At 38.1% G+C, this 20,746-nt stretch overlaps 1 protein-coding gene across 1 annotated transcript in view; it reads left to right on the plus strand.

Annotated features, from left to right (window-relative positions):
• Positions 1-20,482, plus strand: part of SDHAF4 (succinate dehydrogenase complex assembly factor 4) — a 29,770-nt gene extending 9,288 nt beyond the window's left edge. The window contains exons 2-3 of the mRNA XM_039245798.1: positions 8,369-8,518; positions 18,833-20,482. Coding sequence (XP_039101729.1) covers positions 8,369-8,518; positions 18,833-18,942 — 260 coding nt within the window. The 3' untranslated portion in view covers positions 18,943-20,482. The remainder of the gene's footprint in view (positions 1-8,368; positions 8,519-18,832) is intronic.
• Positions 20,483-20,746: the final 264 nt, after the last annotated feature.

Genomic DNA, 20,746 nt, shown 5'->3' on the forward strand with positions numbered 1-20,746 from the left:
GAGAGATACAGACTCTGAAATAGGCTCCAGGCTCTGAGCTGGCAGTCAGCACAGAGCCTGACGCGGGGCTCGAACCCACGAACCGCGAGATCATGACCTAAGCGAAAGTCGGACGCTTAACCGACTAAGCCACCCAGGCGCCCCTCCTCCCATTTGTTTTTGAGAAGTGCTGTGGCTATTCTTCTATATCTGCTTTCCATTTCAAATTCTTTTTTTAATAACACAATATTATTTTTTAATTAATTTTTTAAATGTTTTATTATTTCTGAGAGGGAGAGTGACAGCATGAGCAGGGGAAGGTCATAGAGGGAGACACAGAATCTAAAGCAGGCTCCAGGCTCTGAGCTAGCCGTCAGCACAGAGCCATGAACCATGAGATCATGACCTGAGCCAAAGTCGGATGCTTAACAGACTGAGCCACCCAGGTGCCCCTCCAATTCTTTAAAAAGAAAAAAAGTCCTGTTGGGATTTGATCAACACTGCTCAAAAATTTTTTAATATTCATTTTCTGATTGCTGCTTATGTATAGATACATAGTTTAATTATTTGTGCTTTTGTGCCCAATAACCTAGCTAAATTACTTTATTTGTAGCTAGGTGGGGAGGGTATGTATGCTAGGTAGACACTTATATTATCTGCAAGTAATGAAAATCTAGTTTCTTGCTTTCTAGCATGTATATTTTTTCTTTTCTCTTGTTTTTCTTTACTTGCCCAGATTTCTGGTAACATGTTGATATCTTGTTTGTGATTGTAAAGGAAATGTGTTCATATTTTAAGTGTCATCATATTAACTGTAGTGTGCCCTTTATGAGGTTAATGAAGTCCTATAGTATGTCTAGAAGGTTTTTTTAAATAATATATTTATTTTTAAAATTACATTCAAGTTAGTTAGCATATAGGGCAACAGTGATTTCACGAGTAGATTCCTTAATGCTCCTTGCACATTTAACCCATTCTCCTCCCACAACCCCTCCAGCAACCCTCTGTTTGCTCTCCATATTCAAGTTTCTTATGTTTTGTCCCCCTCCCTGTTTTTATAATATTTTTGCTTCCCTTCCCTTATGTTCATCTGCTTTGTATCTTAAAGTCTTCATATAAGTGAAGTCATATGATATTTGTCTTTCTCTGACTAATTTCGCTTTGCATAATACCCTCCAGTTCCATCCACATAGTTGCAAATGGCAAGATATCATTATTTTTGATTGCCGAGTAATACTTCATTGTGTATACATACCACATCTTCTTTATCCATTAATCCACTGACGGACATTTGGGCTCTTTCTATACTTTAGCTATTGTTGATAGTACTGCTATAAACATTGGGGTGCATGTGCCCCTTTGAAACAGAATACCTGTATCTGTTGGATAAATACCTAGTAGTGCAATTGCTGGGCCATAGGGTAGTTCTGGTTTTAATTGTTTGAGGAACCTCCATACTGTTTACCAGAGTGGCTGCACCAGTTTGCATTCCCACCAGCAGTATAAAGGAGATCCTCTTTCTCCACACCCTCGCCAACATCTATTATTGTCTGAGTTGTTAATGTTAGCCATTCTGACAGGTCTGAGGTGGCATCTCCTTGTGGTTTTGATTTGTATTTCCCTGATGATGAATGATGTTGAGCAGTTTTTCATGTGTTGGTTGGCCACCTGGATGTCTTCTTTGGAGAAGGGTCTATAGAAGGGTTTTTTGTTGTTTATGTATTTGTCAGTGACTTCAGTATGTTGAATCTTTATGGTCTGGTCCTGTTTGTTGATTCTGCCAACTCTTGCTGTGATGGCTTGTTTCCTCAAATATTTTCCTGGGATTCTCTCTGAGACTTAGGTAGAGAGGGTATTTCTCCTCAGAGGATTTGCTTCTGCCCTTGCCATGTGTCTGGGGCACTTCAACTTTAGACTTGGGTCCACTTTATGTAAGATGTTCCCCTTGGGGTTTTTGGACCATGCAGATAGTGTGCAATCAGGCATAAACATAGGTGTAGCCAGCCAGCAGTTTCAAATTCTCTAGAAGGCTTCTTTTTTTACATGTCCACTCAGAACCAAGGTGGAGATGGACACTTGTCCTTCCTTCACAGTTCTCTTCATTAACGGGAAGTTTTCTTTCCTAGCTCCTTGTTCTTAAGACCAGCAGCATAGCATCACCTGGAGATTGTTAAAATGCAGAATGCAGGTTCCACTCAGACCTACTCAGAATTTGCTTTTTAAACACGATGCCCAGGTATTTTATATACACATTAAAATCTACAGGCTCAATTACTTTTCTGAGTGCTGTGCCTCCCTGTGTCTCGGCTTCTCTCTTGCTCAGGCTCAAAACACTCCTCTCTCCGCTGTCCTGGGAGCTCTGTACCCTAAGTTCTAGGTGAGAAAAGCACAGGATATGTGGTGGTTTAAGTGCGTGGATGTGTAGGTCTCAGCTCAGGTCTTGATCTCAGCTCAGGTCTTGATCTCAGGGTCATGAGTTCAAACCACACATTGGGCTCCATGCTGGGCTTGGAGCCTACTTTAAAAAAAAAATCCATGTATAACTTTTGACTTCCTCAAAACTTAACTACTAATAATAGTCTAGTGTTGAACGGAAGCCTTAGGATAATGTAAACTGTTGCTTAACACATATTTTGCATATTACACATACTATATATTGTATTCTTACAATAAAGTAAACTAGAGAAAAGGAAGATTATAAGGAAGATTAAAAGGAAATTATAAGGAAGAAAAAACCCATACAGTACTGTGCTGTAAAAAATCCTTGTATATGTGGACCTGTGCAGTTCAAACTTGTTTGCTCAAGGGTCAGCTGTAATTACTGATGCTTAGTACCTACTGTTTGATAGAATCCTCAGGAGTGGCTCTGGGGTTCACCTTCACCTCTTTGCTAATCCTTTTCATCTGATAGACCCTTTTTTCTTGTTGTCTGCCCCTCAAGCTACTCACATGTACCTCACTGCCCAGGTTCCAGGTTGCTGTGCTTGGACTCATTTCCAAAGCTGTAAAGTTTGTGGGTGCCAAAGAGCACAGTGCGCCCTGTCTTCTCTTGTACCATCCAGAAATGAGAGGAATTCTCCACATCTGTCGCCCTGTTACCTATCTACAAAAATAGTTCTTTGTAGGCCTCCATGATCTCAAAGTCCCTTGAGAAAACTGGTCTTTTAGCTTTTCCTTCCAACCTTTCTTTCTAAAGATTTTGAAGTTCCTTCAGAAGTACTCCAGGCCAGACCTAGGGACTAGTTTCTCAGACTTATACTTTGCAGCTCTTCTGTCTTTTCCCACAGTACAGCCATGTTCCTGTGCTTTACCAAAAACCCTTTTGTACATTGACTCTTGTGTTCTACAGTTAGGCTCAAGCTATTATTACTACACTCAGTGTGAGCACATAGAGAAATAAGCATTATTTCATTTCTCTGAACTAGCCTGCAAGATAAGTAGAAGTATCCCCGTTCTGTTGATGGGGAAATGGACTCCATGAGATACAGTAACCTTGTCAGGGCCACATTGCTAATAAGTGGTGTGGCTGTCATTGGAACCCACGTGTGATTTTAAGACCCTTAGTTTGCAAGTTTTTTCTTACCTCTCTGTTGTTACTGAAGGAAAGGGCCAAGCCACTGTAACGGCTCTGCTGAGGGGATGGGCAGGACAGCTCTACTCTGACAGGTCATTCTGGCATCCGTGTTCTTTTCATCTTATTGCTCCTCCGTCTGTAGGGCAGTTCCGGTGACCAGCCCCATATACAGTAGGAGAGTTTTACTAGTTATTTACAACCTGTGTCTGTTCTGAATGATTGAACTCATGTTCTGAATGGGTGCTGTCTAAATCATACAAGTAATTAGATATTTTTAGTATCATCTGGCCCTGGGTTTTGTCCGCATCTGCATGGCTGAAGCCGGGTCCCTGCCATGTCTGTATTACAACCCAGGAAATGGGAAAAGAAATCCAGGGAAGTCAGTTTGTTGCAAAATTAAGGCAACCTAAAATTTGTACATATCATTTTCAGTTACATCCCATTAGTCACAACTTGGACACATAGCTGCTTGGCTGCAAGGGAGGTTGGGAAATGTAATCTCTGAGTGGTCTCATGCTCAGCTTAATATAGCAAACAATGTGGAAGTGGGAGTCCTAGAACTAAACAGAAGAAGGAAAAAGTGTCTACTTGAGACATTTAGCAGTCTCCACCACATCGACCTAATGCCACTTATTCAGAAAATGATTTTGTTCATATTGAACAGAATTACGGCAAATTAAAGACAGTTACACTTGCCTCATCAGATAATTGTGAGGTCTAGTGAGGTGTCCTATTTGCAGCTCCTAGCACAGTGCCTGGCACATAGTAGGCTTTTAACACATATCTATTACTTACATTATTTACATTTAGTATATCTGCATCGTTTAAGAGGAAAAAGATTTTTTAAGTTTATTTATTTTGAGACAGGGAGCAGGAGGAGCACAGAGAGAGAGACCCCAAGCACACTCCACACTGGCAGCAAAGAGCCCACCACAGGGCTCCATCTCATGAACTGTGGTATTATGACCTGAGCTGAAACTGAGAGTCAGATGCTTCACCGACTGAACCACCCAGGTCCTCCAAGAGGAAAAAAAATTAGCTTCAGATTGTCTGCATTATAATTGGTAGTCAAGACTATATTTTGTGCCATTTTTATGATTTTGTGTAAGTGCTTAGGAGTTTCTACAGATTTGGAACATACTGAGAGTAATTTTTACACTGAATATCATTTCAATCTTTGAGTTAAGAGATTTTTTGATTTGTAAAAACAACGAAACCTAAAACAAAAAGTGCTAATTTTATTGAATTGAGTCGAATGTGAGTGCACAGTAGCAGGTGGCTATTGGTGTATGGTTTTTTTTTTAATGTTTTATTTATATCTGAGAGAGAGAGAGAACTTGAGCAGGGGAGGGTCAGAGAGAGAGGGAGACACAGAATCTGGAACAGGCTCCAGGCTCTGAGCTGTCAGCTCTGTCAGCACAGAGCCCGACGTGGGGCTCAAACCCACGAACCGTGAGATCATGACCTGAGCTGAAGTCAGATGCTTAACCGACTGAGCCACCCAGGTGCCCCTATTGGTGTATGTTAAATACTTGCTGATTTTTAGGCTTCAAAGTGAGTTATTTCATGTACAATAAAATAGACTTACTTAGTAACCAGATGCACAACTTAGTCATTAGCCACAATTTAGAATCTAATCTGTATTAATTATCACTGAATTATCATGACTCAGACACAACCTTTCATGCTTTACAGATTTGTAATAGATTTGTTGATGGATAGAGAGTTGGACATCAGGTGTGGACTGAAGTTTCTGTTGTGCAAACTGTCCAAACTTCCTAAATTGGAATATTTTGATATTAAATTCTAAGGAATCCTATATTTCAGATAAGAAGTGACTAATTAACAAAAGCCCATGATTTGGAGAGGAAATATCTTTCACCTGAGCGTGGTCTGTGCTCACCAAAGTTTTCAGTATAATATTTTTCTAAATAGTCACAGTGAACCAAATCAGGTTGTTACAGGAAGTATGTTAATATAAAAACAAAAATTCATATTTCTGTGTTTTCCATTTCTTAAATAAAAATAAATACTGACTTATAAGATATTATTACAGGTTTTTCTCTTTAGCCTTTTTAGTGTATATTTAAGTATTATTATGAGGACATAAGAAAAAATAAAATATGCACTTAGATACTGAAGTAGGAGTTTGAAGGCAGAATGATCTGTACTCTAAGTAAATCAATAAATAAAAATATTAAATACCTGTTTTCATTTTAATGTATATAGAAATTTTTGTTGGTCCACAGAGTTTTTCTCACCCAGTTAATATCACAAATGTGAAGTATTTACATAAGTAAGCATGTATATGGGAAAAAATTATATTAATCTTGTAGGTCATTGTCATAGCTTTATTAAAACATTCAGTTATATATTTTTTAACACTTGTGTTTTGTGGGCTCTTGGATTTGTGGGAGAATGCTAGTTTGTATTCCAGTTGGTCAAACTATGATTTCTCTACTCGCTCATACAGTAGATATATAATTATATATATATAATTATATATGTGTGTATATATATATATGGACATATAATTTTTAAAAGTAATTTATGTGCCCAACATGGGGCTCGAACTCATGACTGCAAGGTCAATAGTTACATGTTCTGACTGAGCTAGCCAGGCTCACCTGTACATAATTTTATTTTTAACTTTTTTTAATGTTTTTTTATTTTTTAGAGAGACAGAGACAGAATGTGAGCAGGGGAGGGAGGGTGGAGAGAAAGTGAGGCACAGAATCCAAAGCAGGCTCCACGCTGTCAGCATAGAGCCCAACATGGGGCTCGAACTCACGAACCGTAAGATCATGAACTGAGCCAGTCAGACAATTAACTGACTGAGCCATCCAGGAGGCCCTATAATTTCTTAATTTTTCAGTAATTTTGTTCATGTAATTTTTTAAAGCAGTGGGTAGGGTGATGTAGTGATAGGTAGAATATGAATAAAATACACATAAAGAAAATTCTAATTATATGTAATGCTACCAGGAGCTTCCAGATAATACTATGATGATAATAGATAAAATTTGTTACAGTACTCAGTGCTATGCATGAATTGTCTTGTTTATTTAGTATTTAGTAACTCATGAGATAGGTACTATTACCTTCAATTTAGAGGGGAGGAAACAGATTTAGAAAGGGTAATCACTTGTGGCACCTGGGTGGCTCAGTTGATTAACTGTCAGACTTTGGCTCAGGTCATGATCTCATGGTTTGTGAGTTCAAGCCCCACATCAGTCTCTGCCATTAGCACAGAGACTGTTTTAGATCTTCTGTCTCTCTCTCTCTCTCTGATCCTGTGCCATGTACATATTCTCTCTCTCTCTCTCTCTCTCTCAGGAGAATCTGTTTCCTTCCTTTTTCAACTTCTAGAGACTGCTACAGTACTTGGCTTATTGCGCCTTCCCTCCATCTTCAAAGCAAGCAGCATCCATCAAGGCTATCTCAATATTTTTCTCTCTCCAGTTCTCTCTTCCAGTTGTCTCTTCCCCTTTTAAGGATCCTTCTGGTTACAGCAGACCTACACAGAGAGTACAGGATAATCGCCCTAGTCAAAAGTCATCTGTTTAGTAGCCTTAATTTGAACTGCTACCTAAATTCTCCTTTACCATGGAACCTAACCTATTCATAGGTTCTGGATATTATTAGATTCTGATCTTCTAAAGCCATTATTCCACTTAACCACAGTGGTGGGACTGGAACTGGTCCTCACCTCTGTTTGCCTCTCAGCCATTCCTTTAGAAAGTTAAAAACCCAACCCTGAGGTCATTTTTTCAGAGTGGTTTTGCCCTTATTGAACATTATCTTGACAAGGGTTGCATAACTTTCATAGTACTGAAAGTTGCTAAACTTTTTATAACCTATAGAGAAAGTGATCTTACTTATATATTATAAATGTCTAATACATTTTTAAATGTTTAATTCACAGGAAAAGAAGACCATAATTAGGATTCAAATATATTTTAATTAAGATTAAAATATATTCAAATCAGGGGCACCTGGGTGGCTCAGTCGGTTAAGCATCCGACTTCAGCTCATGGTTCGTGGGTTCCAGCCACGCATCAGGCTCTGTGCTGACAGCTAGCTCAGAGCCTGGAGCCTGTTTCAGATTCTGTGTCTCCCTCTCTCTCTGACCCTCCCTGCTCATGCTATCTCTCTCTCTCAGAAATAAAAAATAAAACATTTAAAATTTTTTTCAAATATATATTCAAATCACATGTCTATTATGATTTAAATAGTAAACACTCATTAAACTTTGTACTACTTACAAAGATTACACTTAATGATCTCATTTCTGGTATTTTGGGCATTGCTTCAGACAGGAGTCAGTAGTTTATATTATAAATTTTTGTGATTTTGATAATAATTCATTTATTTCAGAGCTCTTCTTTTTAAACTGTTTGCCTCCAAGGAAGGGAAATGCCTGTCTGGGAGATAGAAGGTTTTAACTGTATGTTCTTTTGTACTTTTTGAACTTTGATAAAAGTGAGTGTATTAGGGGCGCCTGGATGGCTTAGTCGGTTAAGGGTCCGACTTTCGCTTAGGCCATGATCTCGCGGTTCATGGGTTCGAGCCCCGCATCGGGCTCTGTGCTGACTGCCAGCTCAGAGCCTGGAGCCTATTTCAGTCTGTGACTCCCTCTCTCTCTGACCCTCCCCTGCTCACGCTGTCTCTCTCTCTCTCTCTCCTAGAAATAAATAAAACATTTTTTAAAAAAAAATAAAAAAAGAGTGTATTAACTAAAAACTAATAAATTGTTAATTTTTAAAAGTAGAATAAATAAGTAGCTCCTATTTTTTCACTGTCTCCACTCTCTAGGATCTCCCCTTCTATGTCATTCTGTGAGGAAAATAAGTTCTCAAGAAGAAAAATCCAAGCCCATCAAACAGTCTCTTAAGAAGCCAAAGTTACCAGAAGGTCGTTTTGATGCACCAGAAGATTCTAATTTAGAGAAAGAACCACTGGCAAGTGAGTATGGGCACATCCCACAGATATTAATAATATTAACAGATTTGGTTTCATACCACTGCAGTAAAGCAAACGACAGTAAAGCAAGTCAAATTATTTTTTTTATTTTTCCATAGCATATATAAAAGCTATGTTTACACTATATGGCAATCTATAAAGTGTGCATTAGCATTGTGTCAAAAAAAAACAATATATATACCTTAATTTAAAAATACTTTACTGCTGGGGCACCTACGTGGCTCCGTTGGTTGAGCGTCCAACTTTGTCTCAGGTTGTGATCTCACAATTCATGAGTTCAAGCCCCACGTTGAGCTCTTTGCTGTCAGCACCGAGCCTGCTTGAAATCCTCTGTCTCCTCCCCCCAGAAATAAATAAACATGAAAAAATACTTTATTGCTAAAAAATGCTAACCATCATCTGAGTTTTTAGTGACTCGTAATGTTTTTTCTGGTGGAGAGACTTGCCTCGATGTTTATGACTGCTAACTGATCAGGTGGTGGCTATTGTAATTTCTTAAAATAGAGCAACAGTGGAGTTTGCTGCATTGATTTATTCCTTTCATGAAAGATTTCTCTGTAGCAGATGCTGCTCGGTAACATTTTACCTACAGTAGAACTTCTTTCAAAATTGAAGTCAGTCCTCTCAAACCCTGCTACTGCTTTATCAATTAAGTCTATGTAATATTCTAAATCCTTTGCTACCATTTTAACAATCTTCACAGCATCTTCACCAGGAGCAGATCCATCTCAAGAAATTACTTTCTTTGCTTATCCATGAGAAGCAACTCCTTACCCATTAATGTTTTTTTTTTTAAGTCTTTTTTAAAAAGTGTTAATTTATTTATTTTGAGAGAAAGAGTATATGTGCATGAGCTTGGGGCTGAGGCAGAGAGAAAAGAAGGGAGAGAAACCCAAGCAGGCTCCTGAGCTGTCATTGCAGAGCTCAACGCAGCTCTCAGGCCCACAAACCATGACTTCATGACCTGAGCTGAAATCGAGAGTTGATTGATTTCAAAATCAAGAGTTGATGAGCCACCTGGGCACCCCATCATCCATTAAAGTTTTATCACAAGATGGCAGCAACTGAGTCACATCTTCAGGCTCTACTTCTAATTCTAGATTTCTTGCTATTTCTACCACATCTGCACTTACCCCAATGAAGTCTTGAACCCCTCAAGGTCATCTATGAGGGTTGGAATCAACTTCTTTCCAACTCCTTATGTTGATATTTTGACCTTTTCCCATGAATCACATATGTTCTTAATGGCATCTTCCTTTTCAGAAGGTTTTCAATTTACTTTGCCCAGATCCATCAGAGGAATCACCATCTATGGCAGCTACAGCCTTATGAAATGTATTTCTTAAATAATACGACTTGAAAGTCAAATGGCTCCTTGATCTATGGGCTGCAGAATGGATGTTGTATTAGCAGTCATGAAAACAATATTAATCTCATTGCACATCTTCATCCGACCTCTTGGGCACCAGGTGCATTGTCAGTGAGCAGTCATATTTTGAAAGGAATCTTTTTTTCCTGAGCAGTAGGTCTAATCAGCAGGCTTAAATATTCAGTTAACTGTGTTGTGAACAGATGTGCTGTTATCCAGGCTCTGTTGTACCATTTATAGAGCACAGGAAGAGTAGATTTAGCATGGTTTTCAAGTGGCTTAGGATTTGTGGATTGGTAAATGAACACTGGCTTCAACTTAAAGTTAGTCACCAGCTACATTAGTCCCTAACGAGAGTCAGCCTATTCTATGAAGCTTTGAAGGCAGGCATTGACTTCTTCTCCCCAGCTATGAAAGACCTTTTTCTAATAGAGGGTTGTTTTGTCCACATTGAAAATCTATTGTTTAATGTAGCCACCTTCATTAATTATCTTAGCTAGATCTTCTGGAGAACTTACTGCAGCTTCTACATCAGCACCTGCTGCTATACCTTGCACTTTGATGGTATGGAGATGGCTTCTTTCCTTAAACATCATAAACCAACCTGTGCTAGCTTTAAATTGTTCTGCAGCTTTCTTACCTGTCTCAGCCTTTAAAGAATTGAAGAGATTAGGCCCTTGCTCTGGAAGGCTTTGACTTAAGGGAATGTTGTAGCTGGTTTGATCTTCTATCCGGACCACTAAAATTTTCTCAATGTCAGCAATAAGGCTGTTTTGTTTTTCTTATCATTTATGTGTTCACTGATGTAGCACTTTTAATTTCCTTCATGAACTTTTCCTTTGCGTGCACAATTCCGGTAACTGTTATCACAAGAGACCTAGCATTTGGCCTGTCTCAGCTTTCAATGTACCTTCCTCATTAAGCCTACTCATGTCTAGCTTTTGATTTAAAGTGAGAGACATGTGACTCTTCCTTTCACTTGAACACTTAGAGGCCATTGTAGGGTTATTAACTGGCCCAATTTTTAGTCTTGTTTTGCCCCTGGGAGTAGGGAGGCCCAAAGAGGGGGAAAGACAAGGGAACAGCTGTTCATGGAGCATTCAGAGCATACACAACATCTATCACTTAATTGTTTTATATGGATATAATTCCTGATGTCCCAAACAATTAAAATAGTAATACCAAAGATCACTGATCAGAGTTCACCATAACAAATATAATAATAATGACAAAGTTTGAAATATTGTGAGAATTACTAAAATATGACACACAAGCACAAAGTGAGAAAATGCTGTGTGGAAAAATGGCACCAATAGACTTGCTCGATGTAGGGATACCACAATTTGTAAAACATGCAGCATCTCAGGGACACATGGGTGGTTCACTTGGTTAAGTGCCCAACTCTTGATTTCAGCTCAGGTCATGATCTCGCAGTTCATGAGTTTGAGTCCCATGTTGGGCTTGTGCTGCTGACAGTGAGGAGCCTGCTCGGGATTCTGTCTTTCCCGTCTCCCTCCCTCCCTCCCTCCCTCCCTCCCTCTCTCTCTCTCAAAATAAATAAACTTTTTTTAAAAAAATGCATTTATCTGTGAAGCACAATAAAATGAAGTATGCCTATATAGTAAAGCTCCTCCCTTAATTTTTGAAGTATCAAAGAAAATACTTTAGTTATTGAAGAAAAAGAATGAAAGAAATATGTCATTGTTTATAATTCTCTATTATAAAGCATATTTCACAATGAATAAGTTCCCATATTGACTATCAATATGTGTAGGTTAAAAAAAAAAAAAACTTGTAAACCCCTGACATTGATTGATTGTGTTTGATTGTTTTATTCTTTATAACCCATTATTTATATGCCAAAGTATATGAACTGAGACCTGCTTTGATGTGAATAACAGAGAACTACTTGAGCAGATTTAAACAGGAGGTAGTGTAGGTTGTTACTGTTCTACAAGGTACATAGGTGGGGTACTCAGGGCAATGATGCTGCTGGAGCTTGGAACAAACAGACCTTAGGAGTAAACACTATATGGAAATCAGGATATTCTCCCTCCTTCTCTTGTCCCTGGTCTCTTCTTTTTGTTTTCTGTCATCAGACTCCCTTCTTAGTCCACTGGGCAGAAGGAACTGTTCCCAACGTCTACTCAGGTCAGTAGAGCAACTAGATTGAAAATACAATTGTTTAGTTCTAATTCCAAAAAAAATTTTTTTTAGCTTTAGTAGGCTCCACACCCAGCATGGAGCTTGAATTCATGACCCCGAAACCAAAAGTTGCCTGCTGTGCCAACTGAAACAGCCAGATGTCCCTCTAATTCGAAATTTCTTAGGAAAAGAGCTCATTGCCAAGCTTGGATTGGGTGTCTGTAGCTAAATCAATCTGAGTGGCCACTGGGGTGGGTCACAGGTGAAGGTAATGGTTCTCACTGTAGCCATATAGTTGGAGAAAGAGAAGAGGAAGTTTGGAGAGGAAAGAGGTTTTTGAGGATGGTGGGATGGTAGACTAAACATTGTTTTGTATTTAGTGTATACAAAATTCAATTCATGTTCTAAAGCTGTGGGTTTTTTTTTTTTTTTTAACGTTTATTTATTTTGAGAAAGAGAAAAGCAAGCGAGTGGGGAAGGAGCAAAGAGACAGTGGGAGAGAGAATCCCAAGAAGGCTCTATGCTGTCAGCACAGTGCCCAACATGGGACTTTGATCTCACAAATCGTGAGATCATGACCTGAGCTGAACAAGAGTGGGATGCTTAAGGGACTCAGCCACTCAGGCACACCAAGCTCTTTTAAAATGCTACCCTACTTTTATTCTGTACTGTTTTGTATCTTTGAGTTGTGGAACATGTGCGTGTATTTGCTGTTTAAAAATATAACATTGTAGACTGCATAAATGTAAAACACACCAGTTTGAAATTTTGGCAAGGCTGCCCTGCTTGTCTAATTTATCCAGTCTCCTGAGAGTTAACCTATCTATGCAATTAAGCATCCTAGGCAAGAAAATATCAACAGAGGATACAGGGACCTGTATCTGCAACCTTTCAGAGTATAAAAACTTTTTGTTCTTTCAGTTAAATATTTCAATTTATAGAACTTTTCTGAGCCTAGTCTAATAACCAGATCAATATGCCAAAATGATGGAGACATTTAAAGAGTTGGTATAATCTAAAGGTAAAATTCTTTCATGGTTTTAGCCAAGCACAAAAATCTGAGAGGAAAATTTTAATTAAAGCATTGTACACAAAAGCAGCAATCCTAGAAGTAAACCCTCAACTATTGGTCAGTTGGTTTTTGAGAAGGTTGCCATGTTCATTCGGTGGAGAAAGGACAGTCTTTTCTATAAGTGGTGCTGGGAAAACTGGATAATCACATGCAAAAGAATAAAATTGTACCCTTACCTTATACCATATATAAAAATTAACTAAATATGTCAAAAACCTAAAATTAAAAGGTAAGCCTTTAAAATTCTTAGATGAAAACATTGGGGGAAATCTTTATAGTATTGAATTTGACAATAGTTTCATGGCTATGACACCAAGAGCATAGGCCGCAAACACAAAAATATATAGAATTGCTTGTCAGCAAAATAAATTTTGTACATCCAAGAATATTATCAAGAAAGTAAAAAGATAACCTACAGAATGGTGGAAATATTTGTAACTCACATAGCTGATAAAGAATTAATACCCAGAGGGGATCCTGGATGGCTCAGTCAGTTAAGTGGCTGACTCCGGCCCAAGTCATCATCTCATGGTTCGTGGGTTCGAGCCCCCCATTGGGCGCTGTGCTGACAGCTAGCTCAGAGCCGAGAGCCTGTTTCAGATTCTGTATCTCCCTCTCTCTGTGACCCTCCCCTGCTCATGCTGTCTGTCTTTCAGAAATAAATAAAACATTTTTAAAAAAGAATTAATATCCAGAGTATGTGAAAAGCACACTCCATAAAAACAACCTAATTCAAAAAAGGGCAAATGACTTGAATATATATTTCTCCAAAGAAGACACATATAAATAACTTGAAATAGTGCTCAACATCACTAATTATAAGTCAAAATGACCATGAGATACCACTTCACACTAACTAGGATGGCTATAATTTAAGAAAAACTGGAAAACAAGTGATGGCAACTATGTGGAAAAATTCAAACCACCATGTGTTTCTGGTGGGAATGTGAAATGATGCAACTTCTATGGAAAACAGTTTGCCATTCTCTTAAAAAGTCAGATATAGAATTACCATTTGACCCAGCAATTCCACTCCTAGGTATATATATCCAAAAGAATTGAAAGCAGGGAACAGATATCTGTAAGCCCCTGTTTATAGCAACTTTACTCACAATAGCCAAAAGAAACAACTCAGATATCCATCGATAGATAAATGGATAAACAAAATGTGGTATGTACATACAGTGGAATACTATTCAGTCATAAAAAGGAATGGCATTTTAATAATATGCTGCAATATGAATGGACTTTGAAAACATGCTTAGTGAAATAAGTTAGACACAGAGGGACAAATACATGATTCCACTTAAATTATGTACCTTAAGTAGGCAAATGCATAGAGACAAGGTAGAATAGGTAGAATAGAGGTTATCAAAGTCTAGACGGAGGGAGAAAGGGGAAGTGTTTGTTTAATGGGTATAGAGTTTATATTGAGGATGATGAAAAAGTTGTGGGTATAGATAGTGTGATAGTTACAGACCATTGAGAATGTAGTTAATGCCATTGAAATGTACGCTTACAAATGGTTAAAATGATAAGCTATATCATGTAATGTGGTTAATATGATAAATGTTATATATATTTAATACAGTAAAGAAAAAAACATTTCAAAAGCTGATCATATATTTGACATAGTGCTAGGTATTCATCTTAATTTTTGAGTCACTGAAATTTATGTTGAACATATCATCTCTTAGAAGTTGGTCTAGTAAATATCACCAAACGCAGCAAATGCCTTTCAATCCTCATTTTATATGAACTATGTACAAGCTTCAACATTTATAACCACTCCTTCTGGAAATATGCCTGTCTTGGTTTTGATTATACTTTGTCCAGTTTCTCTTCCTATTCCTTCAACCAATTCTTCCTGACTTCTTTTTTAAGCTCTTCTACCTCTGCCCTAAAGCAGAGATTCAGAAATCTGGTGAAAATCCTTCACTCCTGCTTCTTCTGTGTCTAAGTCTTATTGACAGCGCCTTCTTAGCATTTGTCAAACTCATCTCCTCTTATCCATCCTACCAATGGAGCACAAATTCAAACATCTGTGGTTCTGTTGGTCTCCTAACAAGTCTGTCTTCTTTCTTGTTTCCTTCTTTTTAGGCTTGTCTCCCTGCCTCTGGTACATATGTCATTCTAGGAAAAATTTACAGGTGGCCCCTTTACAGAAAGTAGACTTCATTATTAAGATAATAAAGGGGGGCACCTGGGTGGCTCAGTAGGTTAAGCATCCAGTTTCGGCTCAGGTCATGATTTTGCAGTTCAGGAGTTCAAGCCCTGTGTTGGGTTCTGTGCTGACAGCTCAGAGCCTGGAGCCTACTTCAGATTCTGTGTCTCCCTCCCTCTCTACCCCTCCCCCACTCACGCTCTGTCTTTCTCTCAATAAACATTAAAAAAATTTTTTAAGATAATAAAGGAAGATTGTTTGCATCTGAGCATCCTGTTTGATACAAAGATGAATAAGGAAAATGAGATACGAAAATAACTATCAACAGAATGTCATGTGGTAACTGGCATAAGAGATATGCAAAAAGTTCAGGAAAAAAGTACAGAAAGGAGATAACATTGAGCTTGTTTTAAAGGCAAAATGAAATCATAAGCAGTTAAGGAATGGTGGGGACATATTTCAAAAAAGAGAAAGATAGGCACCTAGGTGACTCATTTGGTTGAGCGTTAACTCCTTGATTTCAGCCCAGGTCATGATCCCAGGGCATGGAATCAATCCCTGTGTTGTGTTCCGCACTGAGCTTGAAGTCTGCTTATGATTCTCTCTCTCCCTCTGCCCCTTTCCCCTGCTCATGTGCTCTCTCTCTCTCTGTTTCTCTAAAATAAAAAATAAAAAAAAAAAGGTGTGGCTAGAGAGAGGCCAGGGAGATCCATGCAAAACACAGCCAATGGGCCTGTTTTGCTGCAGCATAAAGTGTATATAGTTGATTAATAGACTATAAAGCTAGAAAGGTAGGTTTGGCTCAAATGTGAGAGGGCCTGAAGTACTAGGTTATAGCATATGGGCTTTATGCAGTAGACATTGAGGAAAGCTCTCAAGTTTTTGAATGGAGATTATTTGAATCAGCTTTACTATAGTATAATCTGCATATAATAAAATTCACCCATTTTAAGAAAACAGTTTTATGAATTTTAACAATGTTTATAACCATGGAACTAACACAAAGTATAAAACAATTCCATCCCACAAAGAGCCCCTGGTGCCTTTTTATAATTAGGTTTATTCTCCCATCCCCCTGGCAACCACAAATCTGTTCTGTCACTATAATTTTGTCTTTCCTAGGATTTTATATAAATGAAATCATACAGTGCATAATCATTTGTGTCTGGCTTCTTTCACTTAATGTAATGTGGAGGACGGATTCTGTTTTTGAAAGATTAATTCATTCTTTGCAGGTTAGGTTAGAGTCATGAGAGTCAGAAAACAGAGATGAGTTAGAAAATGGTTCCATTAGTCTAGAATGCGACTCTGAGCATGACTCAGAGTGGAACTAATGAGAGTAAAAAATTCATAAAACTATAGGTTATAATGCAGGTGAAAATTGGGTTAAACAAACATGACAGAAAAGCTTCCATAGGAGGCTTCAGTCAGAAAGAAGAAAGCTCAAGAGTGTGGGAGCTGGAGAATGATTATATTCAGGGAATAATGAAATTGAAATGAATGGCACAAGTGGGCGTGAAGATCACTAGGAAAGAGGATTAAGGGCCTCTGTGTCCCCAGTATGTGAGGATACTAATGTGCATGTTGATATGAAGGACAATGGGGAAGGATGAAACTATGAATCAAGTATTGATCCTATCCAAGAAGATAGAAGAGTCTTTGACTTTATTACCAGACTGAAGAAAAGCACTGGACTAGTAAATGGTACAAAAGAGGAAAGGCTGTAAAGGTTTGATGGTAGAAGGAGAGGCTGGAAGTAGCAGTGAGGTGCAGGGACATCTTGGCCCTTTCTTTCCTAGTGCTATAGACTGAATTATGTCTCCCTAAAATCCATATGTTGAAGACCTGACCCCCCAATGGAGATGGTATTTGGAGATGGGGCCTTTGAGAGATAATTAGACTTAAAAATTTTTTTTTAATATTTATTAGTTTTGAGAAAGAGAGAGACAGTATGTGAGCGGGGGAGAGACACAGAGAGAGAGAGTGACAGAATCCAAAGCAGGCTTCAGACTCTGAGCTGTCAGCACAGAGCCCAATGCAGGGCTCGAACCCACAAACTGTGAGATCATGACCTTAGTTGAAGTCATATGTTTAACCAACTGAACCACCCAGGGCCCCAGAGAGATAATTAGTTTTAAATGAGGTCATGAGAATGGGGCCCCATGATGGAATTCATGTCCTTACAAGAAGAGACACTAGAGGACTCACCATCATTCTCTCCCTGCTATGTGAGGACACTGAGAAGGGGCTGTCTACAGGCCAGAAAGAATCTTCACCAGAACCCAGCCATGCTCCCACCTGGCTTGCATACTCCTAGCCTTTAGAACTATGAGAAAGTTAGTTTCTGTTGTTTAAGTCTATGGTAGTTTGTTTTGGCAGCCCAAGCTGATGAAGACACTTAGTGAGTCCCAGAAATGTGGGAGATGGAAGAGCTTCCATTAAAGGCTTTCAGAGGAAGTCCAAGCAAGGAGTTCTTTAGAAAATAGAATGATACGGTGAGGAAGAGTTTATTCACAGTAGAGAAAGAGTTTTTAAAACAGATACATATTTGAAATGTTTCAAGGTTGTCTTTTTCCTAGTGAGGGTCTACTGGATTCTGGTAATGTTTGTCTATTTTTCTAAAGAGACACAGAGTAAGAATTGGGGTTCTTTCTAATAGCTGATTCCTCTTCTGTCCTTCCCATATACAGAACAGTAGTTTATGGGTTAAAAGCAAGACTGTAACCAGACTGAATTCAAACTCTGCTTAACACTTAATAACCGTGTGACCAGGAGCACCTTTTTGAACCTCTTTATGTCTCCTGTTCCTCATCTTTAAAATGGAGACAATAATTGTTTCTGTCCCCTGGGATTATTATGACGATTAAATGAGTTACTGTGAATAAAGTGCTCAGAATTGGGCCAGTCTCAAGATGAATAGTCCTGTATGGACACAATATTCAGAGTAATAGTTATGTCCATAAATGGCAGTGTCAGCTAACCACTTAATGAAGCCAAAACCCTATGATGAAGAAGAATAATAATCATAGCTAAAATTAATTGAGGATTCTTAGATGCCCAGCACAGAGCTAGACCCCTACATGTGTTTCTTTGTTTAATTCTCAACATTGCAAATCAGGTATGGTTGTTATGCCCATGTTACTGATATGAAAACCGAGACATTGAGTCAAAGTAACCTTGTTTCACAACGTTCCAAACCCTATGATTTGTACTCTGTATTCCCTGCACTCCTTTCCTTCTCTTTTAATCCATCCACACAAATGCAGCCACTCCCCATATTGGGGCCTGAGAACACTCCAAGAATTCTAAGTAATTAATGTAGGTAATAAAGTTTGTTGGATATGACAATTGTGTCCTGAAGTGATTTCTCAAACTTGGGGAAAAGAACCACATTTACAGTTTCTTTAAAAGACTTCATTGTAATAACCTTCAGTAATATCTAGCCTATTAACTCTGCATCTCTACAACCCTGTCTTCAAAATTGGCCATCATGCTTTTCTCGTCTCTACTGACTACTTTTTTTTTGTGCCTTCTGTCTTTCTTTAGAATTTCCAGATGATATTAATCCTGTTACCAAAGAAAAAGGTGGACCCAGAGGCCCAGAACCTACCCGATATGGAGATTGGGAACGAAAAGGACGCTGTATTGATTTTTAAGCCACATATTGCGTCTCAGCCTTTTGGCTAAGATCAAGCGTGATTTTTAAGCCACATATTATTAACTTCAGTATCTTTTTTTTAATTAATTTATTTTTTGTTATTTTCTTTATTTCTTTTAAGTCATTTAATCTCTATAATGTGTTTTAAAACACAAATAATGTCTTGAAAGGAAATATGTTGCTATAAATTAGGAAAGAGGAAATATTTCTACATTAGAACATTAATTTTAACTTAAATACATTGGAGTATATAAATGATGATTAGAGCTGCAAACGTGTTTCATATCATTTTGGCTTAAATTAACCAGCTACTTATAAAATGCAAATATAAATAAAGCAAGTTTAATGATTTTTATTGCTATATGCTAGGTAATAGTGGCATTTTGAATGTGAGTTAAGGAACACATTATAGTTTCATAAGGCCACAATAACAACAGAAAGTCTAACTCCAGAGCCAGATTTCTTGGGTTCAAATCCTGGCTTTGCTACTTACTAGCTGTGTGACCTTGGTTAAGTTATTTAACTTTCCACACCTTAGTATCTTCATGTGTAAATTGGAGATAATACTGCCCTTAATGGGCAGTTGAGAACTTTAAATGAGTAGGTACATGTATTTAGAATAGTATATAGCACAAACCTCTCAGTGTTAGCTCTCTATAAATCATAAATGTATTTTTCCAAGTCTCTAGGCTTTCTGGGGGGAAATATTAAGAAATTAGGTTTGAAATACTTGAATTGAAATTGTTTTATATGAACATAGCATTATAAAATCATTAGTTAGAAAACTAATCACTAGTTAGTGGTTTTTTGCATGATGAACTGACCTGAAATATGCACTATTAAATCAAAATTTAGGTACAGAGGGCCAATATGTGACAAAAGTGGGGGATGAAATGGGCCAGCTTAGTCAGTTTTGATGACTCAAAAGCTCTTATCCTGTGGCCTTTGGATAACTGGGTCAGGAAATATCGAGTCCGGTTTACAGAAGTCGAATGAAGGAAGAAGAGAAACTGCTGGACTTGCCTAGGGCAACCCATGCTGGCCTCCAGCCTTACTCAGTCTCAGAGATTGGGCCTTCAGCACTCGGGTTACACTTAAATTACTTAGGAAGAAAGAGTTTGCGGGGCATATAGAAGACAATGCAGTGGGCTGATAATTGTGTGATATGAATTATAAGTAATATTATTTGAGAAGGTTGTAGGAGATTTATTTACATAAATGAACTTTTTGTAAAGTGTATCCTCAGAAACAAACTAGTGTGGTAATTGGGCCTAGTCATCCGTCTTTGTCAACATTTGTTCTTCTAATGGCAGTTGCTTGGTATGTTGCTAAGTAAGAACCACATTCCTTTAAAAACCTTCTGTAATTTAGTCAACCTTCAATTAGCCCACATTAATGAAGGCTTTTATTATGTTCACATTTCAGAAATACTGTGTCAGATTATTTTGTATTGCATAGTTTTGCTTGTGTTTATGATGTGATACAGAAAAGACAGCTTAGGCACTTCAAAAACTAATATAAAAGATGTAACAACCAAAGTGTTGTATTAAGGTAATAGAATCCTTAACCTCTGTTAGTAGTAACATGTTTCATGACAACTGTCAAATATATAGGTAAAAGTTGGTGACATGAAAACGTTTATGGTCTTTATGTCCATCAAACATTAATGGAAAAACCTGAAGATTTCCAAAAAATGATGCAATGGAAATGCATCACTCACATCTCCTCCTATGGGAAGCTGAGTTGACCAAGAACCCCAGCTGCTGCCCCCTGGAATCCACCACTGTGTTCCTACTAAGGCC

The sequence above is a fragment of the Hyaena hyaena genome, unplaced genomic scaffold (genome assembly GCF_003009895.1).
Source record: "Hyaena hyaena isolate Hyena2069 unplaced genomic scaffold, ASM300989v1 scaffold_271, whole genome shotgun sequence".
Classification (NCBI taxonomy): Eukaryota; Metazoa; Chordata; class Mammalia; order Carnivora; family Hyaenidae; genus Hyaena; species Hyaena hyaena.